This window comes from Leucoraja erinacea, chromosome 2 (genome assembly GCF_028641065.1).
Source record: "Leucoraja erinacea ecotype New England chromosome 2, Leri_hhj_1, whole genome shotgun sequence".
NCBI lineage: Eukaryota > Metazoa > Chordata > Chondrichthyes > Rajiformes > Rajidae > Leucoraja > Leucoraja erinaceus.
In genome coordinates, this window is record NC_073378.1 from 41,282,814 (window position 1) to 41,299,399 (window position 16,586).

Below are 16,586 nucleotides of genomic sequence, written 5' to 3' on the forward strand. Positions count from 1 at the left end.
GTGGAGAGAGAGGGAAAGCAAGGGCTACTTGAAGTTAGAGAAGTCCATATTCATACCGCTGGGATGTAATAATAATAATAATAATATATTTTATTGTCATTGCACATAAGTGTAACGAGATTTGGATATGCAGCTTCCATCCGACATCATAACTTAAGTAACTACTAAAATTTAGGTTTAGATGTTTAGAAGCTGCCCAAGCGAAATATGAGGTGTTCTTTCAATTTGCATTAGGCATCACTCTGACAGTGGAGGATGCTCAGAACAGAAAGGTCATTGTGGGAATGGGAGGGGGAGTTAAAGTATTTAGCAACCGGGAGATCATGTAGGTCCAAGCGGACTGAGCGGAGGTGTTCAGAAAAACGATAGCCGAGCCTGCGCTTAGTCTTGCCGATAAATAGGAGTCCACACCTGGAACAGCGGATACAGTAAATGAGGCTGGAGGAGGTGCAAGTGAACCTCTGCCTCACCTGAAAGGACTGTCTGGGTCCTTGGACAGTCGAGGGTAGAGGTATAAGGACAGGTGGTGCAGGGGAAAGTACCTGGGGAGGGGGCTGTTTGGGTGGGAAGGGATGAGCGGAGGGAACGGTCATTGCTGAAAGCGGAAAAGGGTGGAAATGGGAAGATGTGGCTAGTGGTGGGATCCCGTTGGAGGTGGGGAAAGGTAGAGGATTATGTGCCATAAGCGACGGCTGATGAAGCGAAAGGTGAGGACTAGGGGGACTGTCCCTGTTGTGCATATGGTATGCATGCCTTTATAACTAGGGGCATTCAATACAGTGGTCAGGAAGTCATGATACAGCTCTGTAGGACTTTGATTAAGCGCATTTTGAGTATTGCAAGCAGTTCTAGTCGAGTAGTTTAAGAGACTTTTGGATAGGTACAGGGAATAGAGGGATATGGATCATGTACAGACAGATGAGATCAGTTTAACTTGGTATCATGTACGGACAAACATTGTGGGCCAAAGGGCCGTTCCTGTGCTGTACTGTTATATGTTCTATGGTTGAGACTGGAATTTGGAAACCCACTCCTGAAAAATCTGCTGTTATGATACAATGATACAATTTATTTGTTGTCATTTGAACCTCATTCAGGTTCAAACGAGATTTGGTTTCTGCAGTCATACAAACAAGTAGAAGAACCAAGACACAACACAACTTACACAAACATCCATCACAGCGAATCTCCTCCTCGCTGTGATGGAAGGCAAAGTCTTATCTCTCCCCTGCATTCCCCATTCTCCTCCCGATGTCAGAGTCAAAGCCCCCGGCGGACGATGGTAAATAAGTCCCGCGGCCATTAAAGCTGCGCCGGGATATGCAAGGCCACACTCCGGGTCTGGATGTTTGAGCCCCCGGCGGGCGCTAGCAAGTCCCGCGGCCATTTAAAGCCGCGCCGGGCGATGCAAGGCCCCGCTCCAGGTCATCTTCAACCCCGCAACTCGGGCGGGAGAAGTCACCGTTGCTGAAGCCCCGAAAAGGCGGTCTCCCACCAGGGACCCGCGGGCTCCCGGTGTTACCGTCCAGCAGACCTGCAGCTGGATCCTCCGAATCTCCGGGATCAGGCCACAGCACCACAGTTCCTCCCGCTTCAAACTCCGCCAGCTCCACGATGGTAAGTCCACAGGCTCCGTGACTGGAGCCCCAGGTCGTTCCGGTTGGAGGCTGCTCCACGGTGCTAGGCCCCAACGACAACGGAGACCTGACAGAGAAAAGGTCGGGTCCTCCGTACAGGGAAAATATTTTAAAAGTTTCCCCCACACCCTACCCAGTTAAAAAAAAAACCTCTATAACTCACTCAAGCGAGACATAAAATTAAAAAAGACAGACAAACTGCAGAGGCCGCTTATTGTGTTGTAGGCAATTCCATTTATGCCGCATTGTTTAACCATTGTTTTCTTCATCTTCACCAGATTGCTACAGAGGCAGTTGAAAACATTCGAACTGTTGTAGCTCTAACAAGAGAGAAAAAATTTGAACAAATGTACAAAAGTAGCATGGCTGTTCCATACAGGTAACAGGAGACCATTGATTTTTGGTTGATGGTATAAAGGGGTGCTTATTAGCCAGAAGAATAAAGCAGAATGTTAAAAAATATTTTTCACCCAATATGTTATTGCGCCTTGGACCCTTTATTTGACAATTGAGCCATGAATAGCGGCATAATTTAAAGTGGATTTGGATAATGATTTGAAAAATAATTTTGAAGGGGAAAAGGGACAGGGTGGTGCTGTAGTTTTGATACTGATCTGATAATCCACATATGGCCCCAAATGGTACGCAGACTACTGAGCTACAGTAGGATGAGGGGGTAGCCTTGAGAAATCTCAATATTGATTTCTTTGAAAGGTTGACTACTGGGCAGGATCTAAGCCTTTAGACTTTAGAGATACAGCATAGAAACAGGGTTTTCAGCCCTCCGGGCCCAGCACCGACCAGCGATCACCTCGTACGCTAGCACTATCCTACACACTAGGGACAATTTTCTTTAATTTACTGAAGCCAATTAACCTACAAACCTGTACGAGTTTGGAGTGTGGAAGGAAACCGAAGCAGCTGGAGAAAACACACATTGTCACAGGGAGAACGCACAATCTCTGTACAGAGAACACCCGTTCAGGATTGAAACCAGTCTTTGGCCCTGTAAGAAAGCAGCAGCTCTACCACTGCATCACTGTGCTGCCCTTGTGTCAATATTGAGTTGGGTATACAGTTGTGCATTGGGCACTGATTTATAGGGTCCCAGGGGCTGTAATTATACAGGGCCTCAGTGAGTTCACACCTGCAGTATTGTGTCCTGTTTTTTTTTACTCCTTATCCACGAAAGGCTGTACTTGGACGAGACTGAATGCAAGAAAGATTCACTCGACTGGTTCCAGGGATGGCAGGTTTGCTGTTTGAGGAGTGATTGCGAAAACTGGGATGGTATTCTAGAGAGTTTAAAAGAATCTATTAGAAACATACAAAATTCCAGGGCATACTTCAGGATTCCGAGAAGATGTTTCCCCGGGCTGAGGAGTCTAGCAAGGGACACAGTTTAAACTATCCAGCATTGAGAAGAGGAGCAATTACTTGGGATTCTCTATCCTGGAGGCCCTGCGGAGGCTCAGTAATTATATTAGTTCAAAACGCATATTGATGGCATTCTGGACATCAAGGGAATCAAGAAACATGGGGATAGTGACACAAAATAGCACTGCGGTAGTAGATCAGGTCGTATAGGGGGGTTGCACGTAAGGTCACTGGGTCATAGGGCTTGACGCATGGAGCCGCTCAATCCATCTGGAGGACATCCGTCACTTCCGGTATATGTTATTAATACAAGAAACGCACACTTTCCTACCTGTTAAAAACCGCCAAAATGTTGAATTTTTGCGCTGAAAAAAATTGTGGGAGTCGGGGTAAGTGAGAGACATGTACCCAACTTTAGAATTCCAAAAGTGAAGTGAAATGAAGGTATAGAGAAGCGAGAACAGAAGGGACTTCAGCAGCTAAAGTGCTTGGTATACATTGGCCGTGCAGATATCGGAATTGAAAATATTGGAAATTATCGCGTTTGCTCACTGCATTTCATCAAGTAAGGCATTATTTGTGTTTTTTCTTGATTCCTTTGGTATCTAAAAATTCTCAGAAGTGATAAATCTGGCTGTAAATTTTTCTTCCATCGGCGATTTAAAAAAAATTACAGCCAGATTTATCACTTCTGAAACATTTTAGATGCCAAAAGAATTTAAAAAAAACCACAAATAATGCCTTTCTGTTGATGAAATGCAATGAGCAAACGGCCAATGTTCGCCAAGCACTTTGGCTGTTGTTGTCCCTTCAGTTCTTGTTTCTATCTAGTCATTTCTCCTCACTTTTGGAATTCTGAAGTAGGCTAAATGTCTCACACCCTTATCCCGATTTCCATAATTATTTACAGCGCTAAAATAGACAATTTCAGCGGGTTTTAACGGGCCCGCTATGCTGGAAACAATGGTAAGTGCCTACCTGCAGTTCATCGCGTGTACTCCATTTGGAGTAGCGTTGCAACTGCCGTGAAACCTCCCTATAGATCACTGAGGGGCAGCACAGTGGCACAGTGATAGAGTTGCTGCCCTACAGTGCCAGAGACCCGGGTTAGATCCTGACTACAGGTGCTGTTTGTATGGAATTTGTACTTTTAGTCTGTGACAGTGTGGTTTTTTCAGGGAGCTCCGGTTTCCTCCTACACTCCAAAGACCTACAGGTTTGTAGGTTAATTGCCTCCGGTAAAAAAATTATAAATGGTTCCTAGTGTGTAGGATAGTGTTTGTGTAAGGGGTTTGCTGGTCGGCGTGGACTCGGTGGGCCAAAGGGTTTGTTTCCGCGCTGTATTACTAAAGTCTAATCAGCCGTGATCCTTGTGATGTATATGTAAATGCCTGTGCCCCTTTAATATAAAGGGCTTTGCCTCGTGATCGAGAGCAGGTGACCTTGGAGAAGTGTCCCTGGGTGGGGCAGAATAAATCATACTTACAAGATGTCGGACGTGTTCTCCTTTTGCTTGTGCTAGTCACAACAGGGCCTTACGTGGTCTCAAACATTACATGGTGTCAAAGTAAAAAAAAAAACCTAAAGAAAAGAATGGCAGGACTCAAGCCACCGGGACCACTCTCCATGCAAGGAAACGTGGCCAAGAATTATAAGGACTGGATAAGGGCATTCCAGCTGTACGAGGCGGCAACAGAACTAACAAATAAACCAGATAGTATTCGCTGTGCAACATTCCTCCACGTAGCTGGGCCGGCAGCTCAGGAGATTTATGAGACCTTTTGAGTTTACCCAGGAGGAAACTGACAAGATACAACTGTTGAAGAATATGTTTCAGACATACTGTGATGCAAAAAAGAACTTAACTGTCTCAAGATATGTCTTTAATACACGTAATCAGCGGCAAGGGGAGACCTTCTCCAGCTACCTGACTGCAGTGAAGTCTATAGCCAAAGATTGTGAGTTTGGCATTATCCATGACTCATTGCTACGAGACAGAATTGTCTGCGGCATCACCAGCCAGCCGCTCCGGGAAAAACTACTACAATGCGATGATTTAACACTAGAAAAATACAGTGACGTGTGTCTGATAGCTGAAGCAGCAGCCGAACAGATGAAGCAGATTGCCCCAACCGCCATCGACACCGAAGAGACAGTTAATTATGTGAAACGGGACAGCGCCAGTCGGCCTTGGGGCCGAGGCAGGGATTCGCGATCCAGACAACCACTGACAGAAATCCGTGATTATGGTAAGGATACCGTCTGCCGGTCATGCACCCGCGCGCATAAAGGCAACTACTGCCCTGCTCAGTACATGAGATGTTATACCTGCGGAGAGATTGGGCATCTTTCCAGATCTCCCGACTGCCCGTTAAATAGAGCGCCCAACAGCCGCCCACGTCCCCGACAATATGATCAGCGAATCAGCCAAAAGGCTGCGGACTGGAGCCGTGACGTCCGCGACATGGAGTTCCAGATGAACACTTCACCACTGCCTGAGCCAGTGGACGACAATGTTGATGTCTTCTACATTGACGCCGTGACTGATGCTGTGATTGGGTCGACGTGTGAATGGGGACAGATGTGCAGCATCAACAATGTGAACATTGAGTTCAAACTTGACTCTGGAGCTCGTGGACATCCTGCCCGAGCACTTGTTCAGAAAGACTGGTCTTGACTTACTGAAGACGAACGTGACACTGAGGTCCTATTCTGGACATACAATGAAGCCTGTGGGGCAGGCAATGGGGAACGTCAAAGTAGGTAAGAAAGAACACAGGGTTGTCTTTCAAATAGTGAGGGTGAATGTGAAACCCATATTTGGGAAACTAACATGTGAAAAGTTAGGGCTTCTTGTGCGAAAGGAGGCGGTTGATAGCGTGAGTGCGAGCCCATCATACACTGCAAGGATCATTGAGGAAAACCGTGAGATTTTCCAAGGGCTGGGAAGGCTAAAAAGACACGAGTACAACATAGCGCTGCAAGAGAACGTGCAACTTAAGCAAAACCCGCTCCGCACTATCCCATATAAACTCAGGGATAAGGTCAAAGCCGAATTAGAGCGCATGGAAAGCTTGGAGTCATAAAGCCCATGAGTGAACCGACAGATTGGGTGAATTCAATGACTGTGGTTAACAAGCCTAATGGAGGTCCGCATATGTCTTGACCCACGTGACCTCAATGCGGCCATTTGTAGGGAGCATTTCCCGATGCCGACGTTCGAGAACATTGCAGCACGCATGCCAAATGTAGAAAGGTTCTCAAAATTTGACGCTACAAGTGGGTACTGGCAGTTCCCACTGAGCGATGACAGCTCATGTCTGACCCCATTTAATACTCCCTTTGGGAGATACCGATACCTCGTGCTTCCATTTGGAATCTCATCCGCAAGTGAGATTTGGCAGCGGGCGATGCAGGAAGAGTTTGGCGATTTACAAGGGGTGGAGATAGTTGTCGACGACATTCTCGTTTGGGATGTGAACGCAGCACAACATGACGCAAGGGTGAAAACCCTACTCAAACGGGTGAAAGAATCCGGCCTAAAGCTCAATCCCCGAAAGTCGGTAATGTGCTCAAATGAGATTGAATATGTGGGAAATGTCATCTCGCAAGCAGGCGTGTCACCAAGCCCATCTCGTGTCAGCAGCATGCTACAAATGCCATACCCGACAAACAAGGCTGAAGTGCAAACGTTCTTGGGGATGGTGACAAACATAGCCAAGTTTATTCCGAACCTCTCAGAGATCACCGCCCCACTTAGACAGCTAACAGAAAAGGGAATAGCGTGGCATTTTGAGCAGAAGCACAGACATGCAGTAGACAAGCTGAAATGTCTTCTCACTTCACCACCCATACTCAAATTGTAAGATGCTGAACGCGCTACATGAATCACATCTGGGAGTAGTGAAACTGAAACAACGAGCCCGCAATTTATTTGCGTGGCCAGGAATGAACGCACAGATTGAGGACACTGTGGGAAATTGCTCGATATGCCAGGCAACAAGGAAAGCACAAGCAAGCGAGCCGCTCCAACCACACTTCATCCCCAGCAGACCTTGGTCTAAGGTCGGCGTAGACATCTTCCATCTGGATGGAGTTGACCATTTGCTTGTAGTGGACTATTACTCCAAGTACCCAGAAATAGCGCAACTGATAGACATGACGTCACATTCGGTGATACGCGAGATGAAGGGCATGTTTGCCCGGAATGGCATTCCTGACTTGGTGATGACTGACAACGCGAGACAATTTGTCTGTGCTGAATTTCATAGGTTCCAGGATGACTGGGAATTTGCCCATGTCACCTCAAGTCCCATATATCCACAGAGCAACGGGCAGATAGAGCGCTGTGTGCAAACTATAAAAGGTATCATGAGGAAAGCCAAACGCAGCGGCCGTGACCCGATGTACGCCATCCTCGAATACCGCAACACCCCACTTGATGGGACAGGCGGCTATGCCCCCTCACAGTTACTGAACAGTAGACTGTTAAGAAGCAAATTGTCATCGCCTCTATCACTCTTACTGCCTCATCATGTCCCTCCCATGGGACCACAACTGGCCATCCGACAAGAAAAACAGGCAGCATACTTCAATGTGAAGGCAAGCGTCGAGCCGCTGCCGCGCCTGGAACAACAACAACAGGTATGGTTTCATGCCAAACCAACTGAGTGGCAACGTGGCCGTATTGCAAGAGAAAACCTGTCCCCTCGGAGCTACGTCATCGCTACACCGAGCGGTACAGAGTTCCGCAGGAACAGGAAGGACATACGACCTGCGCACGAAGCAGCTGAGCCATGCACTGGCAACACGCAGCAGACAAATGCGAACACTCTCCCACAAGGAGGAACCCCTCACCCAGAAGGAGCCAGTCTCCCAAACTCAAGCGAACTATCACAGGCCGCACCACAAGGGTCTGTGTTGGGGGAATCGGCTCAAAGCGAGCCAAGCCACACTCGCACACATCAGAAATATGACACAGAACGAGTTGGAAAGACGACTTGCACGAGAAGTGGGCGATTGTCAAAACCCCCAAATCGACTTGTTATGTAAAATTGTTGGGCAATTTTTTTGTTATTTGTGGTACTTTATCCACATTAAATTCATTAAGGTTCAAGTTATTAATTTTGACAAATGTTGAAGGGGGGGGATGTAAGGTAATTTAAGGGAAGGGGGAGAATTGTAATTAAAGTAAAGGGGGAGATGTGATGTATATGTAAATGCCTGTGCCCCTTTAATATAAAGGGCTTTGCCTCGTGATCGAGAGCAGGTGACCTTCGAGAAGTGTCCCTGGGTGGGGCGGAATAAATCATACTTACAAGATGTCGGACGTGTTCTCCTTTTGCTTGTGCTAGTCACAACAGGGCCTTACGTGGTCTCAAACATTACATAACATAAAAAAATTATAAATGGTTCCTAGTGTGTAGGATAGTGTTTGTGTAAGGGGTTTGCTGGTCGGCGTGGACTCGGTGGGCCAAAGGGTTTGTTTCCGCGCTGTATTACTAAAGTCTAATCAGCCGTGATCCTAATGCATGGAAGCTTGAAGGGCCTATTTGAAATGGCGGTGCAGTGGTAGAGTTGCTGCCTCACAGCGCTTGAACCACCGATTACCCGGGTTCGAACCCGACTACGGGTGCTGTCGGTTCGGCGTTTGCACGTTCTCCCCATAACTGGGTTTTCTCTGAGATCTTCGGTTTTCTCCCACACTCTAAAGACGTACAGGTTTGTAGGTAAATCGGCTTGCAATAAGTGTAAATTGTCCATAGTGTGTAGGGTAGTGTTAATGTGTGGGGATCGGTGCAGACTCGGTGGACCAAAAGGCCTGTTTCTGCACTGTATCTCGAAACTAAATGAAACTACAGCCCTATTCTTCATCTCGCTGAATCAAATGTATACAGAGAATTCAAAACATTGCCATGCATTGCTCAACATTGTCCATTTCCCCTTTTATGTTTCCAAAGGAATGCCAAAAAGAAGTCTTGCATTTATGGAATCACCTTTGGCCTTTCACAAGCAATTATGTTCTTTGCTTATGCAGCATGTTTTCGATTTGGAGCCTGGCTAGTGGCACATGACTACATGGGGTTCCGAGACGTTTTTCTGTGAGTATAAATTCTTGTTGCATCAATCTGTTTCTGCAAGCAAATGAGGCCATTGGCTTGGGTTATTATTGATGTACTTTCTTTAATTATGTGAGGTACCATAAGGACCTCTCTATTAAAAATGCAAGAGGAATCCATTTAAGATAATGATGAGGTTTGAAATATTGTGTTTAAGTCTGATCTCTCTATTTGAGAGAAACACTTGTGATAAGGTAGTGTAATAAAGATTCACAAAATTGATTCCTTGGATCATGGGTTTATTTTATGAGGAGATATTAAGCAAACTGGGTCTACAGTCTTGGAAGTTTATAAAACTGAGAGGTCATCTCAATGAAATGTATCAAGACTCTTGATGAGCTTGCAGAGTGGATGCAGAGATGATGTTTTCCCTGGCTGCAGTGTCCAGAATCGGCAGTTATAGTCACAAATTGAGAATAAATTTCTCCATTTAGCAAGTTGTGAATCTTTGAAATTTGCCCGCTGAAAGAGCTGTGTGTCACGATATATATTCTACAAAAGGGAATAGACTTTAGAGATACAGCATGGAAACAGGCCCTTCAGCCCATCGAGTCCAGTGCTATAAGGCAGCAACTCTACCGCTGCACCACTGTGCCGCCCACTATTTTTAGATGTTTTAATGGGATCAAAGTATGTGGGTTAGTACAAGAAAGCGGGGTTGAGCTAATGATCTAATGGTGAAGCAGGCATCAGGGACCAAATTACTACCACCTCCTGTTTCTGCATTATGTTAAAAAAATCTGTATTTTCAGTATCTAATTTTCCTTGCTTTCTCTTTTCCGCCAAATGTTGGACTATCCCATTCTTCAGCTTCTGCAACTTGCTTTCTTGACACTGTCCTTCTCTTTCCAATCTGTACTGTCTGCTTGTTTGCATCTCTTTCCTTACACAATGGTCTACTGCACAATTGAATGAAGTGAGGCATCACTGAGAAGACTCACTCAGGTCCTGTCCGGCTACCGCTTGGATCTGAGCTGAACTCTTGGAACAACGCCATCCGGTAACTGCTGAAGAATCTCTTTGTCTATCTGGAAGCCAAAACCTTGCCTGCTGCCCCTCCATTTCTGTACATCGGTATGAGTGATACCTTATTGTTAACTTCATTTCATTTACCTCTCATTTTGTTAATTTCATCTGTAAACTGCAAAGAACAATAGCCTGTTTTATTCATTGGAGCAAAACTAGCTGCAAATGCTGCAAATGTGACTGCAAAACAGAAGATGGCAGAAGCAGTCAGTAGGTTAGGCAGCATCCATTGCTATGTCCAATGCATCAGGTCAAATCCACTTAATTGATATTTTGTGTAGAAAGGAACTGCAGATGCTGGTATATAGAAAAGGACAAAGGACATTTATTGCTACATACATCAATTGGTGCAGTGAAATTTGAGTTATCATGCAGCACACAAATAAGATAAACACAACATTATAGAATTTAACATAAAACATAAAAACATCCCCCCACAGCAGAATCAATGCTTCCCACTGTGAGGGAAGGCAACAAAGTTCAGTCCTCTTTCTCTTGTTCACCGGTGGTCGGGGCTTATTGAGGCCTCTACAGTCACCGCAATGGCGGCCCGATGTTTCAGGCCCTCTCGCCGGGATGATGGAACTCCGGCGTCGGAACTGAAGAACACTCTCAGCGGCTTGGAATTTCTGAATCGGCGCTTGCTACCGGAGACCGAGCTGGGTGGAGCTCCAACACTAGCAATCCTCGGCGAAAGATCCCAGGCCTCCGCGATGTTTAAAGTCAGCGCCGCCCGCGGGTGGAAGCTCCACAGACCACAGCTCCACGGTGTTCAAGTCAGCAGGCCCAACACTCCGGAGCTACAACACGGCGATCCCGGTAAAACATCGTCCCACTCTACGATGGAATTCAGTGCTGCGCCACCGCTGAAGCTCTGGCCTGTCTCTGGCAGGAAAGGCTGCGCCAATCCAGACGGTAGGCCGCGAGGAGGGGGCGAAGATACGGCTCAGAGGAAAGACACATCCTCAACCAGGTAGTGACTGAGAAAATCGGTTTTCCCCTCTCCCCCACCCCACACATAAAAAAGACTAAAAGACCTCCACAAACATACTTGTTGACAGACTAAAAATAACACAAAGGATGAAAGGACAGACGGCTGCTGGCGAGGCTGCCACACTCGATGACGCCACCACTCGAAACCAAAGATAGACACAAAGTGCTGGAGTAACTCAGCGGGTCAGGTAGCATCTCTGGACGAAAGGGATGCGTGACATTTCAGGTCAAGACCCTTCTTTAAACTGTCTGAAGAAGGGTCCTGCCCCTTAACGTCAGCCATCCTTTTTCTCCAGAGATGTACCTGACCTGCTGAGTTACTCCAGCATTTTGTCTAACTTCGACTTGATACATTGACTCTCTTTTTCACTTGCTTGTCTACTTTTCTTAGTTCTGCTAAGAATTATTGAGCTGAATTGTTTACTCTGTTTAGAGTTTAATGATGCAGCATGGAAACTGGCCTATTGGCCTGAGGCCCATGCCGACCATTGATCATCCATTTACACTAGCTATCCCACTACACACTTGGGGCAATTTTACAGAGACCATTTAACCTGCAAACCCACACGTGTCTTTGAGATGTGGGAGGAAACCGGAGTACCCGGAGAAAACCCATGCAGTCACAGGGAGAAAATGCAAACCCCACACACACACACACACAACACCCGAGGTCAGGATGGAACTCTGGTCTTTACTGTGCCGCCCTTTCTCTGTGGATGCTACCTACTTTGCTGAGAGTTTTGACATGTTCTGGTTTTGTGATGTTTCTTCCGAGTACTTTTCACACTATATTTACATCTACTGGGTACACATGACATTAATGAACTTCAACTTAAACTTAACACACCCATTTAAGTTGGCATTATTTATGAATTGCACAAGAGACTTGATAATTTTTTTATGGATTATCATTCTGCAGAACTCACATATTTGTAGGCATAATATTGCATGTTTTTTAATCCGATTTATGATTATTGCAGCGTGTTCTCAGCGATTGTATTTGGAGCAATGGCTTTGGGACAAGCCAGCTCGTTTGCACCTGATTATGCCAAGGCTAAAGTATCAGCAGCCCGAATCATCATGTTGATTGAACAAACAGTATCAATAGACAGCTTTAGTGATGCTGGTGATGTTCCCGTAAGTACCTCGCAGTCTTGTAGTTAATGCGCAGTAGATGGAACATTAAAAAATTGAAGCCTATGAAATGTTAGAATCTCAAATGGCTCAGAAACAGCTGGCGACTAAATGTAGAAACAGTGAGCGTTTCCCTTGTACTGGCTGAGGTTTAGAAGAATAAGGGGGGAAATTGAAACGTACAGTACAGTGAAAGGCCTGGATAGTGTGGATGTGGAGAGGATGTTTCCACTAGTGGGATAGTCTAGCCTCAGAATTAAAGGAAGTTATTTTAGGAAGGAGATGAAGAGGAATTTCTGCAGTCAGAGGGTGGTGAATCTGTGGAATTATTTGCCACAGAAGGTTGTGGAGGTCGTCTGGATATTTTTAAGGCAGAGAAAGATAAGATTATTGATTAGTACAGGTAACCTCTGTTATGGGGAGAAGGTAGGAGAGAGCGATAGATCAGCCATGATTGAATGGTGGAGTATTGATGGGCTGATTGGCCTAATTAGAGGAGTTAGATAAAGCTCCAGGGGCTAGTGGAGTCGAGGGATATGGGGAGAAGGCAGGCACGGGTTATTGATAGGGGACGATCAGCCATGATCACAATGAATGGCGGTGCTGGCTCGAAGGGCCGAATGGCCTCCTCCTGCACTTATATTCTATGTTTCTATGTTACTCCAGCATGTTGTGCCTACTTGCCAGACTTTGTCCCATCCCCACTTCTCTTCCAGCTTCCCCCCCCCCCCCCCCCCCCCCCCCCCCCCCCCCCCCCCCCCCCCCCCCCGATCCTTCCAGAGTGTGCCAGATGTTTTTTCTATATATATAATAGCTCAGTAATTTCATGATCATCATTACTTAGTTTAGTTTCTTTTAGAAATGCAGCGCATAAACAGGCCCTTCCGTCCACTGTCCACACCAACACTAGCACTGTCCTATACATTATGGATATTTATAATCTTTACTGGTCAATTAAGCTGAAAACCTGTACGTCTTTGCAATATATGTGAGGAAACCGGATCACCTGGGGAAAACCCACACGGTCACGGGGAGAACGTACAAACTCCTTACTGACAGCACCCACAGTCAGGATTGAACCCGGGTCTCTGGCGTAATAAGGCAGCAACTCTACCAATGCTCCACCGTATTGCTCAAGATAATATACTTTGGGTTCTAACTGTTGATGGACACTCGTATATTTGATATCTTCACAAAGTTATTTGAGAACATGTTTAGAAAAGTTAAAATGGTACTATTTGTCATGGTTCTGATTCTTTTTTAAGAGCACATTTGAAGGAATGGTCAAATTTGAAGATGTTGCCTTTAACTATCCCACTCGCCCGGATGTGCCTGTGTTACAAGGTTTAACACTTGAAGTTGCAAAAGGACAAACCTTGGCTCTAGTGGGAAGTAGTGGCTGTGGGAAAAGCACCACCGTGCAGTTGCTGGAGAGGTACTATGACCCACAAAATGGAAAAGTGGTAAGTGACTTACTCCCTTTTGATAGGATCAGAAGTTAGTGGGGGTGTTGTTGTATTCAAATAATCACCGACTGTCTATTTCACCATGCGTGTTGCATGTTCTTCTGGATTTTCATTAGAATGATGGCACATTCACAGGCTGTTTTGTTCATAAGTTCATGTATGTGTTCAGTTTTACCAGAAGGATATTCCATTAAAGAGGCTATTTGGTTTACTGATTGCTACTCTGTAATTTGTGTCACTGTTCTTCCTGCCTCAACATGTCACCAGCACAGTCTGGATACTTTTGAAACCAGAGCATGAGTTTGCTAGAATTAGGTGAGGAGATCATAGAGCCGTAGCATGATACCGCGTGGAAACAATGGTGGGATCCAACGGGATCCCACCACTGGCCGCATCTTCCCATCTCCTCCCCTGTCTGCTTTCCGCAGAGACCGCACCCTCCGTAACTCCCTGGTCAATGTGTCCCTTCCCACACTAACCACCGCCTCTTCCTGGCACTTTCCCTTTCAACTGCAGGAAATGCTACACTTGTCGCTTTACCTCCCCCCTTGACTCCATTCAAGGTCACAAGCAGTCTTTCCAGGTGCGGCAGAGGTTCACCTGCACCTCACCCAACCTCATCCATTGCATCCGCTGCTCTAGGTGTCAGCTGTCCTACATCAGTGAGACCAAGCGAGGGCTTGGCAATCGTTTCGCCCAACACTTCTCGATTCGCAATAACCAACCTGATCTCCCGGTGGCTCAGCACTTCAACTCCCCCTCCCATTCCGAATCCACCCTTTATGTCCTGGGCCTCCTCCATGGCCAGAGTGCGGCCCACCGTAAATTGGGCGGAGCAGCACCTCATATTTTGCTTGGGCAATTTACGCCCCAACGGTATAAACATTGACTTCTCCAATTTCAAGTAGTCCCGGCTTTCTCCTCCCCTTCCCAGATTTCCCTAAACCCACTGTCTCCACCTCTTCCTTTCTTCTTCCCCCCCTCGCCCCCCGCCCCCAACCTCGCATCAATCTGAAGAAGCGTCTCGACCCTAAACTTTACCTATTTCCTTCGATCCATAGATGCTGCCTCACCCGCTGAGTTGCCACAGCATTTTTGTCTACCAGCGTAAAAACAGGTCTTTTGGCCAAACTTGTCCACACCGGGATAGTCCCTGCCTCAACTACCTCCTCTGGCAGCTCGTTCCATACACCCACCATCCTTTGTGTGAAAAAGTTATCCCTCAGATTTCTATTAAATCTTTTCCCTTTAACCATAAGGATATCCTCTGGTCCTCGGTTCACCTACTCTGGGCAAGGGAATCTACCTGATCTATTCTTGTCATGATTTTATACACATGATGTAAGATCACCCCTTAGCCTTCTGCACTCCATGGAATAGGTTCCCGTCCTACTCAACCTCTGCCCATGGTTCAGACCCTCTAGTCCTGGCAACATCCTCGTAAATAGATAGATCAGCTTGCTAATTGAAGGCATGCAAGCACCTTCCACTGGGGAACAGCATGGACTTAATCAATCAATCTTATCACCATCTAGGATTTCTGTGAACCTCAATCCTCTTTGGCAACAGTTGGTAACTTCTTTATTAGTCACCTGGCATCTCATTATCATATCTGGATAGCACGTAACAAAAAGCTTTTCACTACCTTGCTACTCATGACAATAATATACTAAACTAACACTATCAAGAGAGCCACTAATGCTTTCTCTAATATTGCCACGGAATCATTGAGTTTCTCAGCAGGGAAACAGGCCCTTTGGCCCAATTTGTCCACACTGACCAAGGTATTTACCTGAACTAGTCCCTGTGTTTGGCCTGTGTTTGGCCCATATCCCTGTAAATCTTTCCTGTCCCTCTACCTGTCATCATTTAAAATTTTAAATGATGTGCCACTTTCTCTGGCACATCATTCCGTATACCCACCACCCTTTATATCACAAAGCTGCCCCTCAGATTTCCTTTAAATCTTTCCCTTGCCACCTTAAACCTAACCCTTTAGTTGTATACTCACTACCCTGGGAAAATGACTGTGACTATTTGCTTTATTTATGCCCATCATGATTTTATAAACCTCTGTAAAGTTATCCTTCAGCATCTTTTGCTCCTGGGAAAACACACCAAGCCTATTTCATCTCTCCTAACTCAAACCAATGGGCAACATCATTGTGAATCTTTTCTGCACTCACACGAGCTCAAATCACATCCATATCCAGAACTACACTCAAATCATATCGTACGCCAATGAGAATGCACCAGTTATTTTTCATAGGTCCAGATTCATTGAGAGGTCCATCCAGCAGATACTTCCTATGCTCAAAGAGAAAACTTTGCATTCAGTGGCATTACCATCGGCAAATCCTCAACAATCACAGTTTTATTATTTGCCAGTGACGAGAATCTCCACTGGGCCAGCCATGTACAACTCATGGCCACAGGAATTGGACAGAGACTAGATTACTATGTGGCAAATGATTCATCTCCCGATACAACAAAGCCTTTCCATAATTTACATGGGCCCCTGTCTGGGTGCCTGGATGACTGCAGGTCAACATTCCAGCGTGATGAGAAAATTAAGATGATTTATGAAAGTATTTTCAATACGTTTTTTACAGCAGTTAAATACAGTAATTTTCTCTGTCAGAATTCTGTTTGTTTTGTCACGGACCTCACAGAGGCAATTATCAATAGCCTCTTTATTACCATTATATGTATGTGATTTGGATGAGAACGTACAATATCAATGATTTGGATGAGATCATACATGGCAAGATTAGCAAATTTGCAGATGATACAAACGTGGGTGGATAGCTAAGATGATTGTGGAAAATTGCAGC

The 16,586-nt window shown here is 45.8% G+C and overlaps 1 protein-coding gene across 1 annotated transcript in view; it reads left to right on the forward strand.

Moving 5' to 3' along the window:
- abcb4 (ATP-binding cassette, sub-family B (MDR/TAP), member 4) overlaps positions 1-16,586 on the forward strand; it is a 128,766-nt gene that overhangs the window by 96,723 nt on the left and 15,457 nt on the right. The window contains exons 22-25 of the mRNA XM_055655606.1: positions 1,916-2,016; positions 8,975-9,115; positions 12,133-12,289; positions 13,552-13,749. Coding sequence (XP_055511581.1) covers positions 1,916-2,016; positions 8,975-9,115; positions 12,133-12,289; positions 13,552-13,749 — 597 coding nt within the window. The remainder of the gene's footprint in view (positions 1-1,915; positions 2,017-8,974; positions 9,116-12,132; positions 12,290-13,551; positions 13,750-16,586) is intronic.